At 41.0% G+C, this 21,382-nt stretch overlaps 1 protein-coding gene across 3 annotated transcripts in view; it reads left to right on the forward strand.

Moving 5' to 3' along the window:
- Positions 1-12,788: 12,788 nt before the first annotated feature.
- DOCK5 (dedicator of cytokinesis 5) overlaps positions 12,789-21,382 on the forward strand; it is a 331,080-nt gene continuing 322,486 nt past the window's right edge. For all 3 annotated transcript variants that reach the window (XM_049831223.1, XM_049831226.1, XM_049831224.1), the window contains exon 1: positions 12,789-12,889. In XM_049831223.1, coding sequence (XP_049687180.1) covers positions 12,847-12,889 — 43 coding nt within the window. In that variant the 5' untranslated portion in view covers positions 12,789-12,846. The remainder of the gene's footprint in view (positions 12,890-21,382) is intronic.

The raw sequence follows: 21,382 nt of genomic DNA on the forward strand, positions 1-21,382 counted from the left end.
CACTCAAGGTGATCCAGATTTGTCCTGCATTCTTTCTGCTGTGTTACGAGAAGGGAATAATGCCTGGGTTTTAGAGCTTGGGTGATATAAACTCTTGCTGTTCTTTTCCCATTAGTAGAGCTTTGCTGAATTGCACCATCTCTGGCAGTGCATTATTAAGAGGTGGGTCTTTTTTAGTCCTTGATTTCTTTTGAACAAAATTTGGAAGATTTTATATTGGCTAATTATACTACTACAGCAGTCTATGTACTATGTACTACTACAGCAGTCCTGTTAATGACTGGAATACTTATATAAAAAAATTAAACATATTGACTGCAGTATGAGTACATAGCCTTGAGTCTTTTGCAGGAGATCCCCCTCAGAATGGAGACTCTAGCCCGGTGAAGAACTGTTCCTTACAGTGTATTTTCTAATCACTACTTGCATATGAATCTAACTAACATTTCCTAACTAGGCAAAAACTGGAAGTAGCCAACTGATAGATAAGGCTATATGAATTTTCCTTTTCTACCTTAGAAGAAAGAATGCAGACTCCCTTAGCCCAGGGAAGACGACCATGCACTTCACCAGGAGATCAGCCTGTTTCCTGCAGTGCTGAAACAGTTTCCATGTTCATAGGGCTGGGGGTGGCTTCATCAAATTGCAGACCAAGTCTGCTTCTGCCTTCCCTCCCATAAAACAATACATTCAACTGCTACCTATGAATCAGTCATCCCATCTGGTACTCACTGAAACCAAAGAGAGCTGAATCACCAAATTGAAAAGATTCAGAGCTGGTCCCTTAACTGATGGATTTATATCTTAAGATGTGAGAAACATTCAAAGGCCTGAGCGGTGTCAGTATGTCATTGAAGGCAGCAGAGTGGTGCTGATTTACAGCAACTGAGATCCAGCATTCTCATTTGCTTTCTAATGCAGACTTTGGACTAGTAATTACAGATTGCACACAAGCACACGTAAGAAATGCACGTATTTTCTCTTAGGACAAAAGGCAATTTTGTGGGTTTTTTTCCCATTTCTTAAGTAGTTTAAGTAAGTCTCTGTATCTCAAGACTGAACTAATGTTCCAGGCTAAAGGCTGTCATGTCTCTATTTCTGTTATTGCATAGGCTTATAAAAGAACATGTGCCTGATTCTGGAATCCCACGGTACTTAATCCTCCACCCTGAAAGCTGGTGTTGGATCAAGCACTTTGTCTTACTCTGATTAGTCTTTGATGTCAGTAAAGCAATAATGTAATCAAGTCTTCCTGCCTTTCTTGTGGTGCAGTTTTGAAGAACAAATTAGTTAATGTTCTTAGACTGCTGTGTTAGAGATAAGTATTATTTGGGCTGAATTACTTGGGCAGGGTATCGACAATCTGTTCCTTTTCGATGTCTATACTGAACTCACTAATTAAAATTCAGATGAATAGGAAGACAGAGGGAAGCTTTTTCTTACCTACTACAGAGAGTTACTAGTTGCCACCAAGTAATTTTACTTTCTTTTGCTTGGTTGGTTGATTCTGCTTTGCTACAGGCAGTGCATATATTTCTAAAAGCCTGGCAACAGTGATCTGACGTCAGTCCAGGCACACTCCTGAGCAACAGAAATAGAGTGGCTTGTGAACGTGTTCCCCTTGTGAGTGAGCTACATTATGCTATTGCAGGGATAGACTGTGTCTTAGGATTCCTGGCTGCATAGAGAAGTGAAAAACATGATGCTTGGCCTGGCTAGAAAGGGGAGTTATAAACAGTGCTGGTGTTGGATGCTTGGTACGTGCTACGTGCTGAGGGCATGGATCTGAGCACAGCAATAGCTGTTTCCCTACAGGAACAAGTGACTGCTTGTCACCTGATGGCAACTTCTGTGCATAGCAAAGTGGCAGGGCCGCTGTCTTCATGGAGCAAAATACTATTCTATGCAAGGCAGTGGTTCCCAGTTCCTGTAGGACCTGTGAAGCGAACTACTGTAGTGAGTTACCACTCAGCCAGTTGGCAGTATTTAATCTCACTGACTCCTGGTTCTTCTGGGCTCCCAGTTACTCAGAATAGAAAGTTTTACTAAAAAAACTAAATGTATGACATCTTCAGAATAAAATGGGATTGGCACAGTATACAGGGGGAAGCCTGCAGAGGGTATTTATTACATTACTGTGAAGATTGTCTTCAGAGTGGATTTTAAAAATCCAATGACCATTTGATAACTTTTAAAATTTTAGACTGCCACATATGGCTTTGAAAAGTTAAGGTGTGTTGAGTTGTAGTTCATGTGCATCTCTATAGAGAATCCTTATAGAATATGACTCTGCAAAGGCACTTTTTGTTCTCACGCAGCAAAATACCGAGAGCGTAACTGAATGAAAATTTTATTTCATCTTATTTCTCTGTATTGGAGGAGGAGGTAGTTTTTCATGTAGAAGATTAAATCTCTTCTTGTTTGCTGTTGATATCTGCTGCAGAAATATTTGAGGCGGGCAAGGACTTTAGTAGGAAATAACTTTGCAGAAACCGAAATACTGCACACTAACTCTTCAGTTGTGCAAATTGCTCCTTCTTCATGGATTTATGTGGAGCTGTTTTCATTTGCTTTGCTTTTACTGCTGCCAAGGAACCAGCCCATTGGTCCCAGATATCACAAACTGTGCTGTAGCCTTGCCATAAAATAGTCCAGGGCTGTGTCCGTTCTGCAGCAAAGAGCATTCTCTCCTACCAGAGGTTGGGCTACTCCCTGCTGAGTCTGGGCTAGCGCTATTGTTTTCCATGTTGATCTCTTAGTGGCATCTAGTGTTTAACATATGTAATAGCATCTTCTCGCAAACGTTTGGGGCTGCAGTAACCTTGAGGACTTCCCCTGAGATAAAGCATTTGTAGATCTCTTTTTATGGAGAATATCCACTCCCACGTGAGGGCTGTAGGCTTAGGCCCTTTGAAGGAAAGCATTTCTAATACCATCCTACTCCTCACATCCCAGTGCTTGCCTTTGATTTTGGTATTTAGTGAGTCTTTTCTTAAACTTTGATATATTTGTCATTAATTCTCACTCCTAGGGATTTAGGATCTCCACAGCCCTCAGTACTAATCTCCATTTCCCCATAGCAGAGATTTTTCCCTACCAGTACAGTTGTAAAAATTGCCTTTCTGGAGGGATGACACAATCAAATGGATTCTTTGTTAGAACAAACATCATGCTATAGGAGCATCAAGACGCCAAAGAGTGTGTCTGTAAATGTTACTGGCAGAAAGTCTGCATTCATGTTCTGTACCCCTTTTGTTAGGTTTGTATGGGAAAGGGAGGGGAAGAAGGCAGTACATAGAACAGCCATGAACAGCAGTGGATAAGTTAAGAGATACCCTAAGGGTTAATGCCAGAGGTCTTCACACCCCTAGACTATACTGCTGTTGCTGTTCTATGTCCATCTGAATCTACATCTCCCCATCACGAAGCAAATGTCTGTGACTTTTTTTGTAAGGAAGCAACCTCCGAACCAAGGCAAAACAATCATTGCTTTTTATAAAATGTATCTGAACTCCTTAGGAAAAAACACTCTACTCCTGCATGTAACAGGGTTCCAACTTAAATAGGTGTTTTTAGCTTTCTGGTATCCTGACTGCCAAAATCAGAGGCTTGATTTTGTAGTAATACTTTTCATATAGACTTCCCTGGAGCAGAGGAAGAAGAGTACTGCTTTTAAAAAAGGAATTAATTGATTGCAGTCAGCTGAAGACAACTCCTAAGAATTATTGGAAGCTCATTTCCAGCCTTGGAAATTTTGATTAAATCTGACCACATTACCCCCTGCTGAGGACACTTTCGGGAACAAGCTCTTCAGACATTAAAGATGTAAGAGATACATTAAATATAAAATAGTCGATATCCATGATTCAGCTGTGATGGATAGATACCACAGGCATTGCAAGAGGGCTTCTACTAATAGGCACTTTGGAATTAGCCAGTGATTCTTAATGAAAATGCCTGCCAGCACTTCCTCCTTTTAATCTTTCACATGATCTCAAAAAGGAGGGAGGAGCAGGATTACTGGCACAAAAGTAGAATATAAATTCAGGGTTTGGAAGCCTCTTCGTACTTGTTTTATTGCAGTTGTGCCATAGTGGCTCCAGTTGATGGTTCTGGTCTATGTGATAGCAGAGAAGCAGCAATAAGAAAGATAAAAACTCAACCTGGATTCATACTGGTGTAAATAAGCAGAGTTTCTGTCTAAGATACTAACTTCTGGCTAGAGCAAAATGTATCCTTCATTGATTAACACTACTTGCAGTTCATGCTGTTACACCAAGAATTTTGCTAAAATATTAATCTTACTAAAGTTAGTCTGACTATTAAGTACTGACTTTGTCTCTCAGCTCCTCAAATGTTGGCAAAACACCTTTCTATCTGTTTTTAGTGCTAGAACAAACTTTCATCACAGCTTTCCTTGGCTGTTCCATGCATTGTAAATGTAGAATAATTATGCATTCAGTAATCTTTTCCTTTATCCTTAGTCTTTTGCAATGAAATGTCTCTTATGTGTAGGTGAAGAATGCTACAATAGCAGCAATAACATGGTTTATTCTTCTATCAGGAAATTAACTGAGCTCTGTTATATCTCACTGATTATAAAACTGGTTTAATTTTCCGTCGTAAATGGGAACAATATAACATAATAAACCCCACAGCACGTTGGCATTGAAATTAAGTATTTTATCAGCAATACATTTCTACAAAACATTTATCTTCACAATAATTATTCAGTCAGATAGCACAAGGGGGCCCAGGCATATTCATGGTGTGAATGGTGTCATAAAACAGATACTGCCCTGGGGACACTTTTTTGCTGTACCAAATCTAGCAGAATTCTATGCTTCCTTTTCACAGTTTCAAGCCATTCAGGGAGCTGCTATATGCAATTGCTTACATAGAAAACAGTATTACAGTGTGAATATGTCTTTTAATATCATTAGGAACAAGGGGCTGAAAACATAAGCCTATGACTGTTTAGTTCTGTGGAAATCAACAACTAGATGGAAGAAAAGCCGTCAGTATTACAGCTTTTTCAGAGACATGTACCAGTTTGAGAGAGAGGAGTTTAAATCAACCCACCAGTTGTGAAAGTGATCTTTCTTGAATTTATGGAGTTCTTCCTCCAGCATTAAATGCTCTTTAATAAAATAGCAAAGAATAAAATACAATGATTGAAACAGAGTGTGGGAATTTGGAATCCCCAGGCTATGTCCCAAGCTCTGAAAATTTGTTTAACACAAAGACTGAAAAAAAACCCACAGAGATTTTGCTTTTCCCTTCACAGCAGTTAGCCATGGAATATAAACAGCAATGCCAACTCAACTGTTCTTCCTCTATGAGTTCAAGTCTCCTTTTAAAAACCAGTGAAATCAGTTCCTTTAAGCTCATTTTCTTTATTTTCCTGGGCCTGTTCTTTAGGCTGATTTACTGTGAAAAATTGAAAGGAAGTGAAAAATGGAAAGGAAGTGACTTAAGTATTTTTGAAGGAAGAGTTATTTGCTGTTTGCTTTTCATCATTCTTAATTTGTAAAGCTCAAGTCAGTAGCTGAGGGAGTTTAAAATAACCCAGAGTTTAAGTAGATACAAGACTCAGACAGATACATAGATTTCCTTCTCTCTAGTGATCTAAGGATGAGTTGATAATGGTCATTTCTTGTGGAAGTTTCTGGTCTGTTTCGGTCACCTACTAAAGAGATCTTGTGTCTGCCACTCTGGCAATAGGATCAGAACCTCAGTTAATGTAAACTGTAGAAACACTGACATTGGTGGAGAACTGCTCATTTACAGCAGCTGACTGTATTCTGCTGTTTCCTTAAATCTGCTGACTTTGCTCACGTAGTTTTATGGCAGGCTTCATTTGGGTAGCTCATACCTCATCAGATCAGTTGTTGACAGGACAAGGTAATAGAGATCTTTATCTTACTTCACAGATTTTGTAATAAAAGCTTGAAGTACTGAAGGTCTATTTCTGTCAAACTTTCTGTTATTCCCTAGAAATAGTCACAAATTCCAGTCCGGCATTTTGATTATGAAATTTTACCTAAGGCCTCTGACTTGCAAAACCTTCATCAAACAGGCAGCAGTCTTTCAGACAAAGGGAATTGCAAGATAACCTCTGTCTATGCCTTCTGCTGACCTTTTTAAAAGAAGCTCAAAAGCAAGATAAAACAACTTAATATCCAGCTATTGGGAAAGGTCTTGGCATCATGACTTGAAATACATCAGTCAGATGATCTCCAATTGAAATTAATGTCACAACCCTTTTTGATGTTCCTGAGACCAATGTTTGGGTGAAAAGCAAGCAAAACAATTTCTTTCAATGAGGCTGTACTGATTTACATCGAATGAGGATCATGACCACTGAATGAATTACTAATATGAATAATAAAGTCTGTCTTCCAGCAGTTATTCATTCCTGAGCTGAAGAGTTGAATTTGCTGCTGGCCCATGAGGCTCTTTCTCAGTGCATGTGGCAGCAATAAATGGACTTAAGTGAATTATAGATGATGGAGATAGTTAAAAGCAATTTTACAAGCGAGATCTCTGAATGCTCTACCACTTGAGGTATCACTTCCCATTGTGTTTCATTTCAGGAATATTGGATTTGGGACTCAACAGTACCTACAGGAGTATCTACACGTTGAGTAGGTGGAGATAAGTAAGCGACGGCATACATTGTGCTGGCATTTGCAGCATTGAACATACTCTTAAGTGTTGCAGCTGTGGTTTTACACCTTGCATTTTCTAATGAAGCAAATACCCTACTGAGCTTTGCAACTAATGCAAAAGTTGATTGCATGATTGATGCTTTGATTTGCATGGATAGAATTCATGCCTGAACAAAGGGAGAGATTACCATCTGGATAAAATGCAGACTAGATGGGAATATTCTTCTATCTTTCCTTAAAAAGAAACAGATGGAGGAGGGGTAGAGAAGCTAAGCTTTGAAATTTTAATAAACTCAGACATAAAAATACAAAGCTATTAAAATGGAAACGCCAACTAACTGATTACTCAGAACCTGTTCTTCTGACTTAAGGATACATCAAGGCAGAAATTTTCAAAGCTGCCTAAGGGCTCTTGTAGTCCCCATTCCTGTTTAATTGAAAAGGAGTCAGGTTTCAGTAGTCAGATGGCTTTGGAAAAATCTTCACAAAATCATGAAACAGAGATGATTACATTTCATCAAGAATTTCTCCTAAGAAAAAGTGATAAACCTGTCTAAGAAACTATTACCTTACTCAGCACCGTATAACCACAACTCATCAGCAGCAAAATTGTATTAGAATCAACAGCTCTACCCCATTTGGACTGCAGAAATGCAGGGCTGACGTGCAGGGAATCCAGGAGAACTACATAGCACTGTGTCTGCAGACATGTCCCTTCTAGGGGTACCAGTCATGCCAGTTGCTGCTGATAAGGGGAAGTAAAGTCCTATTGACCTCCCCAAGAAATCTGTGCCTGCCTATTATTTGATTGCAGATCTTGAATTCATTAAAACTGGGAGATTTTGAACATTGCTGAACCCAACTGAGTAAGCCATGTGAAGACAGAATCTACCCAGCTTCTGGATTTGAGCTGATAATCTTGTGTGGCACAGTGCTGGGGACATGCAACGTTGGGTCTTTATTAACTTAGACATACCCTAGCAAATCTAAGCCTGAATGGCTTTCTGCGAAACTCACCGTTCCTACATTAATTTCAACAGGAATTAGTTTCTAAGGTAGTTTTAAATTCCTACTAGGCACCTTTCAGCATCATTAAGCATCTAAATACCTTTACAAATCTGTCCCCAAGACATATATCAGTTTTGGACAGGAAATCTCCTGTCCAAATCATGTAATTGCTTTTCGTATTTTTACATAAAAGCAACAACTTGTACATAGCATCTTCTCCATTACTTGTCTTCTCAGAAACATTGTTTACCCACAGTTCTGCTTGTTTGTCAGTGTAGAATACCATGAAGAATAACGGTGTGTTATCGTATAGAGTTAGCCTCCTGAGGAATTTGTTACTCTGTCCTATTCAGAGAAATACTATATACCCTGCTTAAGAAGCAATTTGTACTGTATATAAATAAAATAAGGGAACAGCGAACACCCATTCATGTTAGACCTTGGGTCAATGAGGTCTGCACAGAGCTGCTATATATTTCTTCCAATGAAGAAATTATTTCCTTCCATCACTGCAGGAAGATGGAACATACTGAAATATATTTGCAGAAGACAGAGATCTTGCAATAATGCATGAGATGGTGTTGGTTACACAGTCTTTCGCTTACTCTTTAGCTGTATATAGGAGACAGTACTTCCGTACAAGTTTGTCATACCTTAGCTCCATGCGATAATCAGAAGGTAAGTTGTAGTAGCTGTATACCCCTGGTTTAGTTAGTGAATGGTTTGCCCTTTCTCACAGCTGTGCTGGTGCAGAATAATGCAGGAAAAAAATAGTGTGCCAGTGAAATTTATGGCAGGTAAATAGTGGTTTTGTTGAAAAATTGTTTACAAATATCCCTGTTACTTTAACAGAACAACAAAATGAACTGACAATAGGGTAATCCAAACTAAGTAACAAAACTAGCATTATCATACAAGCGTTTGCCTTATTTGGGTAACAAAATGTGCAGTGAAATATTCAGCTATAATATATCTGGGCTATGAGATTTTCAGATAATATGTTAAATATTGTTCCATGATAAAACATGTACAGGCAGATGGAAAAAATCACTGTTTTCTCCAATCTGCGGTGTATGTATGTATTTGCATATTTAATTGCTTATCTTGCTTACTCAACTGCTTTTTCTTTATGGTTTCTGCTGGTGATTGGAAAATAAGAGTCCAGTTCTTAACCAGACCTGATCATTCATCGGCTAGAAGGACTGTCTTATTAAATTAATTAACAGATGGCTTTAGTTGTAGCAGTAGTAGTTTTTTAGTTGGTGTGCTAAAACTACTCACTTACTGTTTTGCTGAACGGCATAGTTATTTTATATTTTTCTCCATGCTGTTTCCATGTCCTTTCTCTTGCTTTAAATGTAAACCAACCACTTGATGCAAGTGCCATCTTTTTTGTTTGTGTATGCACAGAACCTAGCTAGATAGGATCCAGGCTTGTGACTAGAGTTCTTAAGTGTTATCACAGGGAAAACTTTTTTTTCCTTCTCTTTTCCATTCATTCAATGGAGGCTACAATTTAGCTATTGTAGTTCTTATTTGGAACACAGGAGGGCACTAGAACTACGTTTCTTAAACTTCAGTTAGGCCACACAAAAAAAGAGGTGCAGTTAGTAGTTCAGAAATGTTTCTAAGACACGGGCTTCTTTTTAACGACCCTGTTAACTTCACATTTTGAAATGCTAAGTTTAGATAAAGGTTTTACTTCAGCAGTCTGATAATTTGCAAATATGCTGTTCTTTCAACTATGAAGTAAAAGACCATGGGGTAATACGACTTTCTTAGTGCACTAAAAATGTGAATGAACCTTAGCCACCCAAATTCTCTCCAGCTCTGAATCTGTAACCTGACCTCAGGTTGTGGCTTTGATGTGGTATTTACGTAAAACGAGTTAATCTCTGATACAGCCTCAATTAGAATTTAACTACCTATCCTGCTCCTCTTTGAGGCAGAGAAGAAGAGGGTCCAGACTGTGCACCATTAATGGTCCTGGTTAAACAACACTTCAGCATTAAAAGAAAGAGAGAGGGAAAAGAATTTATTTGGTAATATTATAAAATTAAATAAAAGGCTTTCTGAAATAAAATCTACTTCCAGTGATATCTGAGATTGCTTCCTTCATGTGCCCCTGACATTTGCAAATCATTATATTTAACGAATCATTCACCAACTTTCCCTACTTCAGTAATAAAACCAGCTACTCTAGTTACTACTTGTCTATCTTTCATGCTTTCCTCTGTTTTTCATTTGCTGCCAAGAATTTGCTTTACCTGGGTTGGAAAATACTGGCACAGCTCAGCCAGCTTAACTACAAAATCAAGATTCTTAAAGTAAAATCAAGGTTCTAGGCTGTCAGTAAGACTCTTGATCAGAGAACCTCTAGCCAAAGACCTTGGCAGCCCGAATACAGGTGGTCTTTCAAAATGTCATTTCAGTGTCTCCATGAATACTTTTCTTCTTTAATAATCTGGCCTCAGATCTAAGCATGTTGTACGGCCCCTCTCTTGTCATCTACAAGATACTACTCATCGAGCTGTTTCTCTTCTTGGTTTGGGATGATGCCACAGAAAGCCATGGCTAAGCATAAGTAAAATGGAAAGAAAGAAAACTATCTTTACCAGAAAAGAAACAGATGTTTTTCTCTTTTTAAGGAGGGTCATTGTAACTAAATTTGGAATTTAGCACCTTGAATTGCAGTGAGAAATGTTTAGCTCAAAGCACTGAAACTTTTACAAGACTAAGACTTCAGGCATTGCTAAAGCAGCCCTCCAGGGGCGGATGGAGTATTCCCTGGACAGAAGGGGATGCAGGGCGATGCAAAAAAAGCAGTCTTCTCTGCATCACTTGTTCTGCCACACGCTGCAAAATGGCCACAGAAAAGCCACATCCCATTTGTAGCAGGGAGTATTTTGGAATCCAGGTGGTCCAGGATCAGAGCAGAGACGCCTGTAACAACCGTCACCCTGTTTAATTGTCTTGATGGCCTAGTTACATTGCTCTTTGTGTTAAGGTCTCAAAGCACTTTGCAATGTTAAGCTTCCATTAAAAAAGTCTGGGTGAATCTCCCAGAGTGAAAGGATTTGCAAAATATCTAAATATTTGCTCGTCATACAAGCTTGGACGTCCCCATCCTGTGGTGAGGGGCCTGGCTCTCTGCAGTGCCCTGTACTCTCTGTGAGCTCTCAGCTCTCTACAAAAACACTACAAGGACTACGTTTAGTGGCACTACTAAATCTTTGGCTAGAGGAACTGTAGGTTTTCAGATATGTGCCAGAACACCATCTGATCATGGTTGGCTGGGTTGAATTATTGTTTTATAAATAACAAATGAGTTAACCAGTTCCAGCTTGCAAATCTTTTCTTTTTTTCTTATAGCTTGTTCTACATATTGACATACTCTGTGGTGAAGCTTCAGGTGCCATTTCAGTACTGAAAGAGCCCATGTCCATATTTAACCCCTAAGCCGCAGTGTTCGCATGTTCAGTGGTTCATATGTACACATCTGAATATAGTTGGGAGCATCTCAGTCATGTCATCAGCAGCCCTTGGGAGCAGATAAAAACGTCATTTTAGAGAAGGGTTTGGCCGCCTGGCGGAAACTGGGTGTAACGTTACTGCACATCACAGCTAGATGAGTAACACACTGTGTGTGTAACAAATTCATGGGCCACGCATTCTTGACACATGACAGATCACCACGTATTGTTAAAAAAACAGTATATTGTACAGTATTGTACTATGATACTGTGGCTAATAGTGATAAAGTGTCCTTATGTTTAAAATTCTGCTTGCAAAGAACAAGTTTATTTGTTAAGGCAAATTACCAGTAATTAATTCTTATTTATATTACTCTGCCACTTAGAGGCGCCAGTGAAGATCAAGGCAAATTAAACTTACTAGAAACACAGGTGGGAGAGTCTATAGTATGGAAAGCTGTTCTGAACACGCAAGAGGGATGTCGGCTGGGAATTGGAGAGATACAGAGTGATCTGCCCAGGGCACCAGAACATCTGAGCAATAGAGCTACTCCTAGTGCTACTCTTTGTAATGTAAAATAATAAAAAATATTGTCTCCCCAGATTTTCATGCTTTAGTGCAATTAAACAGGTGGTTAGGTTTTAAGATATTCTGAATGATCAGAGTTCTCATTGCCTTCCATGGGAGATGGGCATACAGCAAAGATCAGGCACTAATAAAAATCAGATCTGGTTACTTACAGCCCCAAAGAGATGATGAGAACCTGGATCTCCTGAGTTTGGACCTAATGTCTTGTAAAGAATCTGCCACTGTGCTTTGCAATGGTGCTGCTTAATTAAGGGCATAAGTAGTAGGTGTTACTGAATATCCCTCTCCCAGACAATTTGCCACACCACAGTTGACCTAACTACAGAAGCCAGCCAGTCTGGTTCAGGCCCGAACATCAGACCAACCTTGCAGGATCCAGGTTCGTACACAGCTTACGCCTCTGTATCACCAATTTGAAATACTTTTATCAAGTCCCAGTTCACAGCGCTAGAGTCAAGTGGAGGTTTGCGTCATCGAGTGGCCGAGGCAATCTTATAAACAAGAACATTGCGTCTTTTGCAAAGTGCAGTCCCGTGACGATTTTTCCACATGCTTGGAGTACTTTTAAAATAACCTTTTGTTTTCTTAGTTATTAACGAATTACTTTTTTAAAAAAATAATAATCTGTATTTATGCCAACAGCGGGAAAGTCCCTGCGTGCTCCTACCTCGGTATATTCCGTAGCAATAACGGGAGCCGTTACCCGTAGCCGCCCACCCTCCCCATTAGCGTCTGTCTCCCTTTCTCCCCCGTGCCCCATTAGCACCTCGCAGCAGCCCCGACGAGAGCCGGGGTCGGTTCCCCGGGGCGGGGCGGCCCGGGAGCAGGTGATCCCCGCCGGGGCGGAGAGAGCCGCCTCCCTCCCTCCCTCCCTCCCTTCTTCCCTCCCTCTCCCTCCCTCTCCTCCGCTCAGGCTCGGCTCGGCTCGGCGGGGGAGGCAGGAAAGTTGGGCGGCTGCTGGGAAGTTTTCGTAGCATGGCGGAGCGGCCCGGGGCGCCCGGCCCCAGGCAGCGCGGCGGGGCGGCGGCGGCGGCTGCGGGCGAGCGGCCGCGCTGAGCCGGAGCCGAGCCGCCCGGGGGGGGGAAGCTCCCGGCCGCCACCCGGCATGGCCCGCTGGATCCCCACCAAGCGGGAGAAGTACGGGGTCGGTGAGTGCCAGCCCGGGCCGCTCGGACACCCCCGCCCCGGGAGCCCCTTCCCCGCTCGCCGTGCCGGCCCTTCCCTCCGCTCCTGCCTTTGCGCCAACCCCCCCCGGCCCCGCATCCCCTCCCCGGGAGTCTCCTGGCTCTCCCTCCCCCGGATCCCGGCGCTCTGCTTCCCCCGCTCCGCCGCTGCCGAGTCCCCGGTGTCCCTTGCACCGCACGTTCGTTTTGCTTCCCTCCCCCGCCCCGGGCAGAGTCGTTCCTTTCCTTTAGCGCACCCTTGACTCCTTCCTCCGCCACGCACTTTCTCAGTTCTTTTTTTCAGTTTGTGCTCTCGTCCACTTTCAGGCTTCAGCGGCGGGTGTTCACTCTTTGAACCCTTCGCGACGGAGGCAGTGGTGTGTGTCCAGTGCACGCCCGGGGAGCTCTGGGTTTCTGGAATCCTGCAAGTTCGGGACTGACCTTGATAATTGTGCCTCTCCAGCATGTTTTACAGTGGAGAGTGCTCTAACCTAGCAGCAAAAAAATGCCTACTGTTGTCCCCCAAAGGAGATGCGGCTAGAAAAAGTGATGACAGGATAAGAAGGTTGTAATGAGCGAATTCAGGACTGTGGGTGACATCTTTGCAGGGGATGGAAATCCTGACAGTCACAGGGGGAGGAACGGTAAAAGCTTGACTGATACCTTGTACCTTCTGCCCTGTCCTCTCCTTTAGGTTTGAAAGGAGATTGTTGAATGCAGGCTCGCTTTTCTCAAGGGGCAGATAACCAATGGTGTCGCTGATAAGCTCTCCTTTTCTTGAGAGTTTGACACTGAAAATCACACGATTTTGAGGTTGCTTGTGAGAATTGGGCAGAGAACAATAGGCAGGAAACCGCTAATGCCACAACTTCTGATAGTTTATTTTAATGAGGCGTGATCTTCTGTGCGCCTTGTGTTCCATAGTGGACTTCTAGATGTGAGAAAAAACGTTAAATTCATGCTTGCAAGGTGTTAATTGCCCCAACTCCCATGAGGTCGCTCATTCAAGTTCGGTCCATGAGTTCAAAGGTGAAGAACCTCATCCTGCACCAGTTTTCACAGAGTGAATTTGAAATAAGTTACCCACTTGATTTCAAAGTGGCTTTGCAGAGAGGCAGCCCGAGACGAGGCAGTTCTTGCAGGACTGTGGCTTAAGCTTCAGAGATACTATATGCAGCACAACCTTATCTAGTTTCTGCTCTGGTAACCGGGAGGGTGTGGAGTATTGTACACCCTGAACTTTGTTTCTTTCTGTGTAGGTAACAGCCCAAGCTATTTATATGGGAGCCCATATGTATGACTTGGTGAGATTACGCTGAGCATCAGGAATTTAAAAATTTTAGTATTATAATCAGGTAAACTATATAATGCTAGTATGATTGGCTGTGCTAGATTATGGTAGAGTTTTGTTAAGTACACCAGTGAGCAAGGCTCTTCTACCTCAAGAATGGCCTTGGGCAGTAGGATGAATCAGAGGCACTCCTCTGGCTTCCTTTTTATTAGCTTCCGGGGTGAGTTTTTTGTGCTGGCTTGAGCTAACTGCTGCTGCTGACAGCTCCTCTCCCAGAAAGGGCACTGGCTCGTGAATAAGCAGGGTGGAGGGAAAAACTGCCTCTTCCCTTACATTACTGATCAAAAAGTGTGCCGTTGGGAAGTATCCCCTTCCTTCTGTGTGTTTGTTCAGACAGCTGTGTGAAAAAGATACTTATTTCCCTCGTATGCAGACACATGGACCAAACTGACGGAGAGTCTGTAATGCTTCAGCTCTTGCATTTAATTTGCGACTGGGACTGATAGGGTTAATCCACAGGCAGTAAATTATTTATGCAGTGATTAGCTTTATCAGTCAGTGTTTGATACATGGCATTAATGGAATAATAATTTTGTCAATTTGATGTTTGCAGACTTGTCGGTTTCCTGTCTACAGTTGCATCCTGTGCTGCGTTCAAGCTTTGCACTCAGATACCAGTCCTCATTGGTTTTGTGCTTACTTTGAAGAAGTTAATGAGGATTGAGAGGAAAGTGTGAGCTTCTTGGGCCATTAATCTGCCTGCTAACCAAGATGTCTGTTAGTACCAATTATGAAGGTGGTTGTAATGAGGGTAATGCTGCTGATTTGTATGATACAGGCCATTAGATGGTAACAACTGCCATTCACCGGTAGCATGGATAAGTTGATAGTTCTGAATTGTAAAGATACAAATTCATTCTTTTCAGAAAGAACACACACACATTGTGGCTGTTAGCAGTCTGTGCTTTGGAACTACTTGCATTTATTTTAAACTCAGCCATGTAAATAATACCAACGCAGTAAGAAATTCCAGGAAGTAGACGATGTGATTCAATGTCACTTGTCTGATTTGTTCATTTCAGTTCAGAATGGTTTATGTCCTGGATTATATTCTACAGATTTGTTGGCTGTAGGTTCAAATTGATTTGTTGCCTTCTAGTTTTGTCCTCAATTGGTTAAACCTGGAGACTGCTACCTTTACCATGGATAATACAGATGGCATATGGGCTGAGTTTGAAATGGCAGACAGCAGAGAGTGCAAGATTGGAAACTGTAGCATTTTTAGGGAAGCATAAGTGAGAGACAAATGGCTTGCAGTTTCTCACTTGCAATGAATTTTCAACCCAGTAACAGATGGGATTTGGGAAGCTTCAGCCTTGTAAAGGGACAAAAACACTGCTGATCATCTGATGGGCAACATCTTGCCTTTTTAAGCAACAGGATTTTCTGGGTCTCGCAAAGCTTCCTTGCAACATGCTTCACCTCTGATTTGGGAAGAAAAGACACTATCTGGTGCATCTTCCTTGAAAGCAGGTCAGTTTCAGGGCCAAACTAAATGAAGTAACCTATTCTTGGTCAAGTGCTTCTCTCAAAAAGAAAGGGTCATTTGCAGAATGCCTTTCATGCAGACTCTTTTCAGTCAAAAGAGCCAGCTCTGAAGAATACCTGAATGACTCCCTGCAGTTTTGAACTTTTAGTATCTGTTTTAAAATTATTAACTTAGAACATAAGGAATCAACAATGTAATTATTTTCTTTTTCTGCTGGCAGTAACATGGGTTTGCATTAAGTGTTACCCTTCAGTTGTAAAAGCAATTCTTTCATTAGTCATCCTCTGTTCTAACATGCAGGTGTCCTTTGTGGACTGGAGAAGGCTGTATTAATGGTTTCAGTACCAAGTATGAGAGACTGTGGAGCCTGTGGAATCATAAGCTATTCTATTCTTCTATAAATCCAGGCTGCTATCAGAACAAGCTATCGGACCACTTTTTCTGATTCCTTCCTTCGGGCAGTAGCAGTGTGGTAAGCCAGGGAACTGACCCAGTTCAAAACCAATTCGGAAATGAAAAGTGCTGAGTTTTCAGCCAGGTGACTGTAATGATGGATCAGGTACACATGCTTTATATGTTACCTTTGACTGCGAACTAACAGGATGTGAAGTGTTTGTTTATAATTACGTAGTTTGATCTGTGTATGCACCTATTGTTCGGCCAGTCCACAAATCTGGTCTTCCAGAATAAGAAATTTTTAGCCAAAGTTTTACTGAAAGAGCTCTGAGACGTGAGGTCCAGAAGAGTTTGCATTTTGGTGAAGGTGCTGGCTTGCACCTGCATGCACTGGTATGACTCTCTCTTGAAATGTAAATTTACCCTTATTTTTGGGGTAGTGGCTGTTTCATAGAGCTTGTATGGTAGGAGTGGGGAAGGACCAGGCAGATTATTGTGACGGGTCCGCTGCAGTTGCAGGCCATAATGCATAATTCACTCCACATATCACAAAATGCTTTAACCAACAACAACCAACAACAAATTTGGAGCTTGCAGCAAAACACTGAAAGCCACAAATTGTGATGTTCTGCTTAGAAGGAGCAAGTGAAAGCTTAAGCAATATTTGATGCCTATGATCTCTCCAAATTGTTAAATGTGTAACTTAATATATTATTATGAGCCCACAAAAACTTCACTGGTCAGTGAGGTAGATCAATGCACTATTTGTATTTTAGTAATCTTTATAAGCTCTGAGTAAAACCAGAGTCATGTTTTGTTTAGAAAATGTCTTAAAATGTTGGGTTGAAGGGAAGCTAATTAAACAAAGCAGTGCAGTTGCTCTGTGGAAAGTGTTTTGATCTGGTGCATTTTTGAAGGCAGGGGGCTGGGAGGGAAAGGTTGAGAAACTTTTGGGCAGCTTTAATTCCCAAGATTTCCCTGCCTCTTCACATCCCATTCCAGGGATTCCCATTTTGCACTTCAAGTATGCAGATATATGGGTGGCTATTTGAAGGGAACGGCTCAATTTGACCTGGTTCCAAAAGAAGCATGGCCACTTGCTATGGCTAAAATACCTTAGCCATACAAAAGAAGTTGTTTGTTACAGTGGCAAAAAGCAGCCTTTGAGTTTCAATCTGTCATCTTTTATTTTGTTGTTTGTTTTCTTTTTTAATAGAGGTTTTGTTTGGGTTTTTTTTTTTGTAAACTGACAGGTAATTACCCTTAATAGTTACTGGTGGCCTTTTAAATCCATTACATTTTTTCCCTGCTGGAGGGACCGGAGCATAGGACTATTCTTGTCGCAAAGAAGTATTTACTTTGTCAAAATACCATGTGGTGGTTGAGTTACAATCAGCTGCGTCATGTCTTAGGAATGGCAGTAATATTTCAAATGTAAACCAGTGCCTGCCGGCTACATTGGTGATTTATGTGAGCAGAAATGCAAAGGATCAGAGAGGAAGAGAGAGTGCTGCAGAATAGGATTTTCTTACTAATGGTTTGATTTGTGATAACTTCTGATATGCTGGGCCATCAGGTCTTGGCTTCATGTTCAAACCTCATACATCTTCTGCAAAGTTGTCTCGAAATACAGTCTGTGATCAAAGGAGGTTCACGGTACTGATAGCAGTACATCATGTCAAATTAGAGCAAAATTCGTATTTGTTTCAACTTGCTGCTTGCCTTATGCCTACCATTCCTGCAGAATGCTTCTAACTTGAAACTTAAGTCCACTGTTGCGCGACAGGTTCCTGACAAGGGCTCTAAAAGGATGGAAGAGCCCATTCCTACTGCACTGATAGAAACACTCTATAACTACTTATTTTTCCTTCCATTTGCTTTATTCTGATTTGTGTCTAAGAATTGTCATATTGATGGCAATACCAACAAAACTTTAAATGGGGAAAAGTAAAAACTTGGCATAGTTGACAGCAAAAAGTTTTGAATCTTCAGAGTAGTATACAATCCTATTTCTGATTCAGTTCCCCAATTTTTACTGCTGTGTCTACAGTTTATTTCATGTGAAAGTTGGCTGTGTTACTACTTCTTGCTTCCATAGTCCTTTCTATTTTTTGTTAATCCATATTAGCCCGAGTCTGTCTTCTCTTTTGGTGATTACTACTCTACTCCTTAAGCAGTTCCCTGTGAAACTAATCCTGTGGACTTCAAAGGCATTGCTGACATGAACAAGACTTGTAACCGTTCCTTTTCTTATTCTTACTTTGAAAAGCAGTATTTCTAGAAGTGTCTTGCGACATCTGGGTGCTTTAGCTCTTGGGAATCCACCTTGAAACATCACCAACAGTCCTGATGTTTAGGAACTATCATACAGTTCATCATACTGACAATCAGGTCCCTTTGTGGAGGCTCTGAATCCTATCTTGAGGCATCCAGAACTGCTAGCTGCCTTCTAGAGTTTTGGCTGATCTGTCTCCTGCTAATTAGATGTGGACCTGATTGTTCAGAGGTGTCAAGATGCCTTAAGTACCAGCTTTCACTAGAGCTGGGTGTGCTGACCAGTTCTGAATTTCACATCAGTCTCTTGCATATTCTTGTGGTTCTTCTTTTGGCATAGGACTGTATTTGCTAGCACAAATGCAGATAGGAACTATGGAAATTAAAAGCAAAATAATAGAAGTTCATGAGCTGGAAAAACTTAAACCAATAGTGTATTGATCAAGAAGCAATAAATGTGTAATAATCTTTCTTTATCATTTCAAAGTTGAAAAATGTACACCCCTTCTACATGAAAACTTGCCAAAGCTCCTTTAATTGATAGTCGACCTTGCTTTTTTGCTATTTGACTTCACTTAAACTTGACTGGTAGGACATTTCTTTCAATTAGAGCTTTTAGGGAAAGAAAAATCCTATTTATGCTACCACGCTAAAGACACAACCATGGCCAAGCTTAAAACTACCTTAGTCTAAAGTCATAAACACATTTATCCCTTTGCTACCAGAATGAGACTGTGTTTTTCAGGTCCAATGCATTTAACTTATGATTGAATGCCTAAAATACTGTAACGAATTTTGGTGCATTTGCCAGGAAACATGTGCTAATAAAACTGGAACATAGTATGAATTACCAAACAGCTTTCTAGGTGGCCAGTTCATGGTTGCTTTCAAAAACGGAAGGTGTTACAGAGTGCTAGCTGGACCAGTTGCTTAAATGATAAAAATGTCTTTTTGGTACAGACTGTACCTCCTAGGAAGATCTCCCAGGAATAGAGCGGGGAGCATTGTTTAGAGGATTAATTGCTCTGGCAGCCTCTTGAAGCTTTCAGATGGGTGTCTGGCACATTGTCAGAATGTATCTAAAAAAAGTAGTGATTGTCCTGTGGAGATTATTCTTTGGCCACTTCTACTCTCAAATTTTTGGAGGTGTTGCTGCAATAGAAGTGGACCTCATTCTGGAAAGTGCTGAATCTGGGCAAAAAGTTCATTGAGATACAATGGAGATAATAATAGTTTTCTGCTCTTGGGAAGCTTGGTACTTTGATCCTCTGTAATAATAAAACAGTTTAACTTCAGCTCTAAAGTTCTAATAATGTTTCGGAATGTAACGAGCAAATAGTGGCCAATTAGTTCTGAAAGAGTGCTTTTTTTCTTTTTTCTTTTTTTTTTTTTTTTTTTTTAATGCAAGAGTAACTAGCTTAAATATTAGAGACCTGATTCTTGCAGCACCTCCATTCTCATTGCTCTGATAATGTAGTGGGGGTTTCAAGCTGCAGAGAGATGGAGCTTAATCTAAAGGAATAAAGTAGCTCTAGGAAATGAAGGGAAGGCTACAGTGTATGCTGCCTGGTTCCATATTCTTTATCTCCTTGCATCTTGTGCAGTTTAATTAAAACTGATATGCTTACTATAAATCTGGGAGTAGGTCGTTCTTCATTCTTCTTGACAACAAAGGGATCAATATTCTTGTTTGGCTTTTTTCCTTCCAGAGTAAGACCCTTAGTTCCCAGCCAAGATTTCCTGTTCCTCATTTCAACGCTATTCCCCTGTTTGCCATTTGCTTGTTATGTGAGATAGGTGGCAAGATAAAAATGCTTTGGAATTAAAGGTCTCTGGAAATGTGAGAAACTCGCTGTGCGGTGCCGGTTTTCTGATAGGGGCTTGTGTCATTTTGCAAACATGAATCAATGAAACCACAGGCATCCATTATGGGAGAGTAATCTGTTATGAAGCCCACATTGAATGAGAAGGACTGGAGGTACAGAGGCCAATCGAAATCCCTATGGTTATGCATATGAGAAATTCTACTTGTGTTAGCTCTGCCAGCATGAGTTAGCTCAAGTGCTAGTTCCCATAGAGGTGCTATCCAGTGGAGGTAAAGAGTTTCTTGGCAGTATATCCCAAGTTTCTTAAAATGCAGCGGGCCAAGCCATGCTATGAATTCTTCTCACGCAAATCGTGGGAGAGCACATGGATGGAAAGGGGAAGGTGTGAGAGGCCTGAGAACACTTGTACAAAAATTTATGGCTGTAGTTCAGGTGGGTTACGTTTGCAGCTGATGAAGTGGGAACCCTTTGTTTTATATTCTCTGTGGGTCTATCAGCTTGAGTTTAGCGTTGACACGTGTAGGTGTGACGCTAGCAAGGGACAATGCTGAAGTTTTCACTCAAGTGAACTTCATGGTGAAGACTAGCCTGTGGGCACAGTTGGGCTCAAGTGTTCTACTTGTTAGACCTCCTCTCATCTCTCCACTCCCTCTGGAAGTAATGCATACAGCAGAACTTATTAGATAGTAATACTCACAGTTCTGTACAGTAGTATTTCCAAGTTTTCTTTATACGTCCTTTGATGTTTTGCCCAGTAAGAACTAGGACAGTAATTTAAAGCCAGTGGCAAATTCACTTAATTATTTTGAAAGTGCCACGCGCTTTCAAGTTGCGAATTAGCTGAGTTGTCCAATTTATCAAGTGATGGTTTTGGTTTTTCACTTTTACAAATCTGCTTGAAAATTTCATTGCAGAAGTTACTCTTGTACTTAATGTATCCAAACACAAGTTGCATGTTTGCGAGCTTGGAGGAAAAAATGTGATTAGAGACAGACTTGGTAAAATTAAGTTGCAATTGTATGCATATTGTAAATGAGATCTGTTTCTTCACAGGCCATAAAAATGGAAAGATTCAAAATCGGAGGTTACTTTTGTGAAAACTGTATTTCAAACCTCTGGTATGTATATCCAGTTGTTAAAAC

Source organism: Accipiter gentilis, chromosome 28, assembly GCF_929443795.1.
Source record: "Accipiter gentilis chromosome 28, bAccGen1.1, whole genome shotgun sequence".
Lineage (NCBI taxonomy): Eukaryota > Metazoa > Chordata > Aves > Accipitriformes > Accipitridae > Astur > Astur gentilis.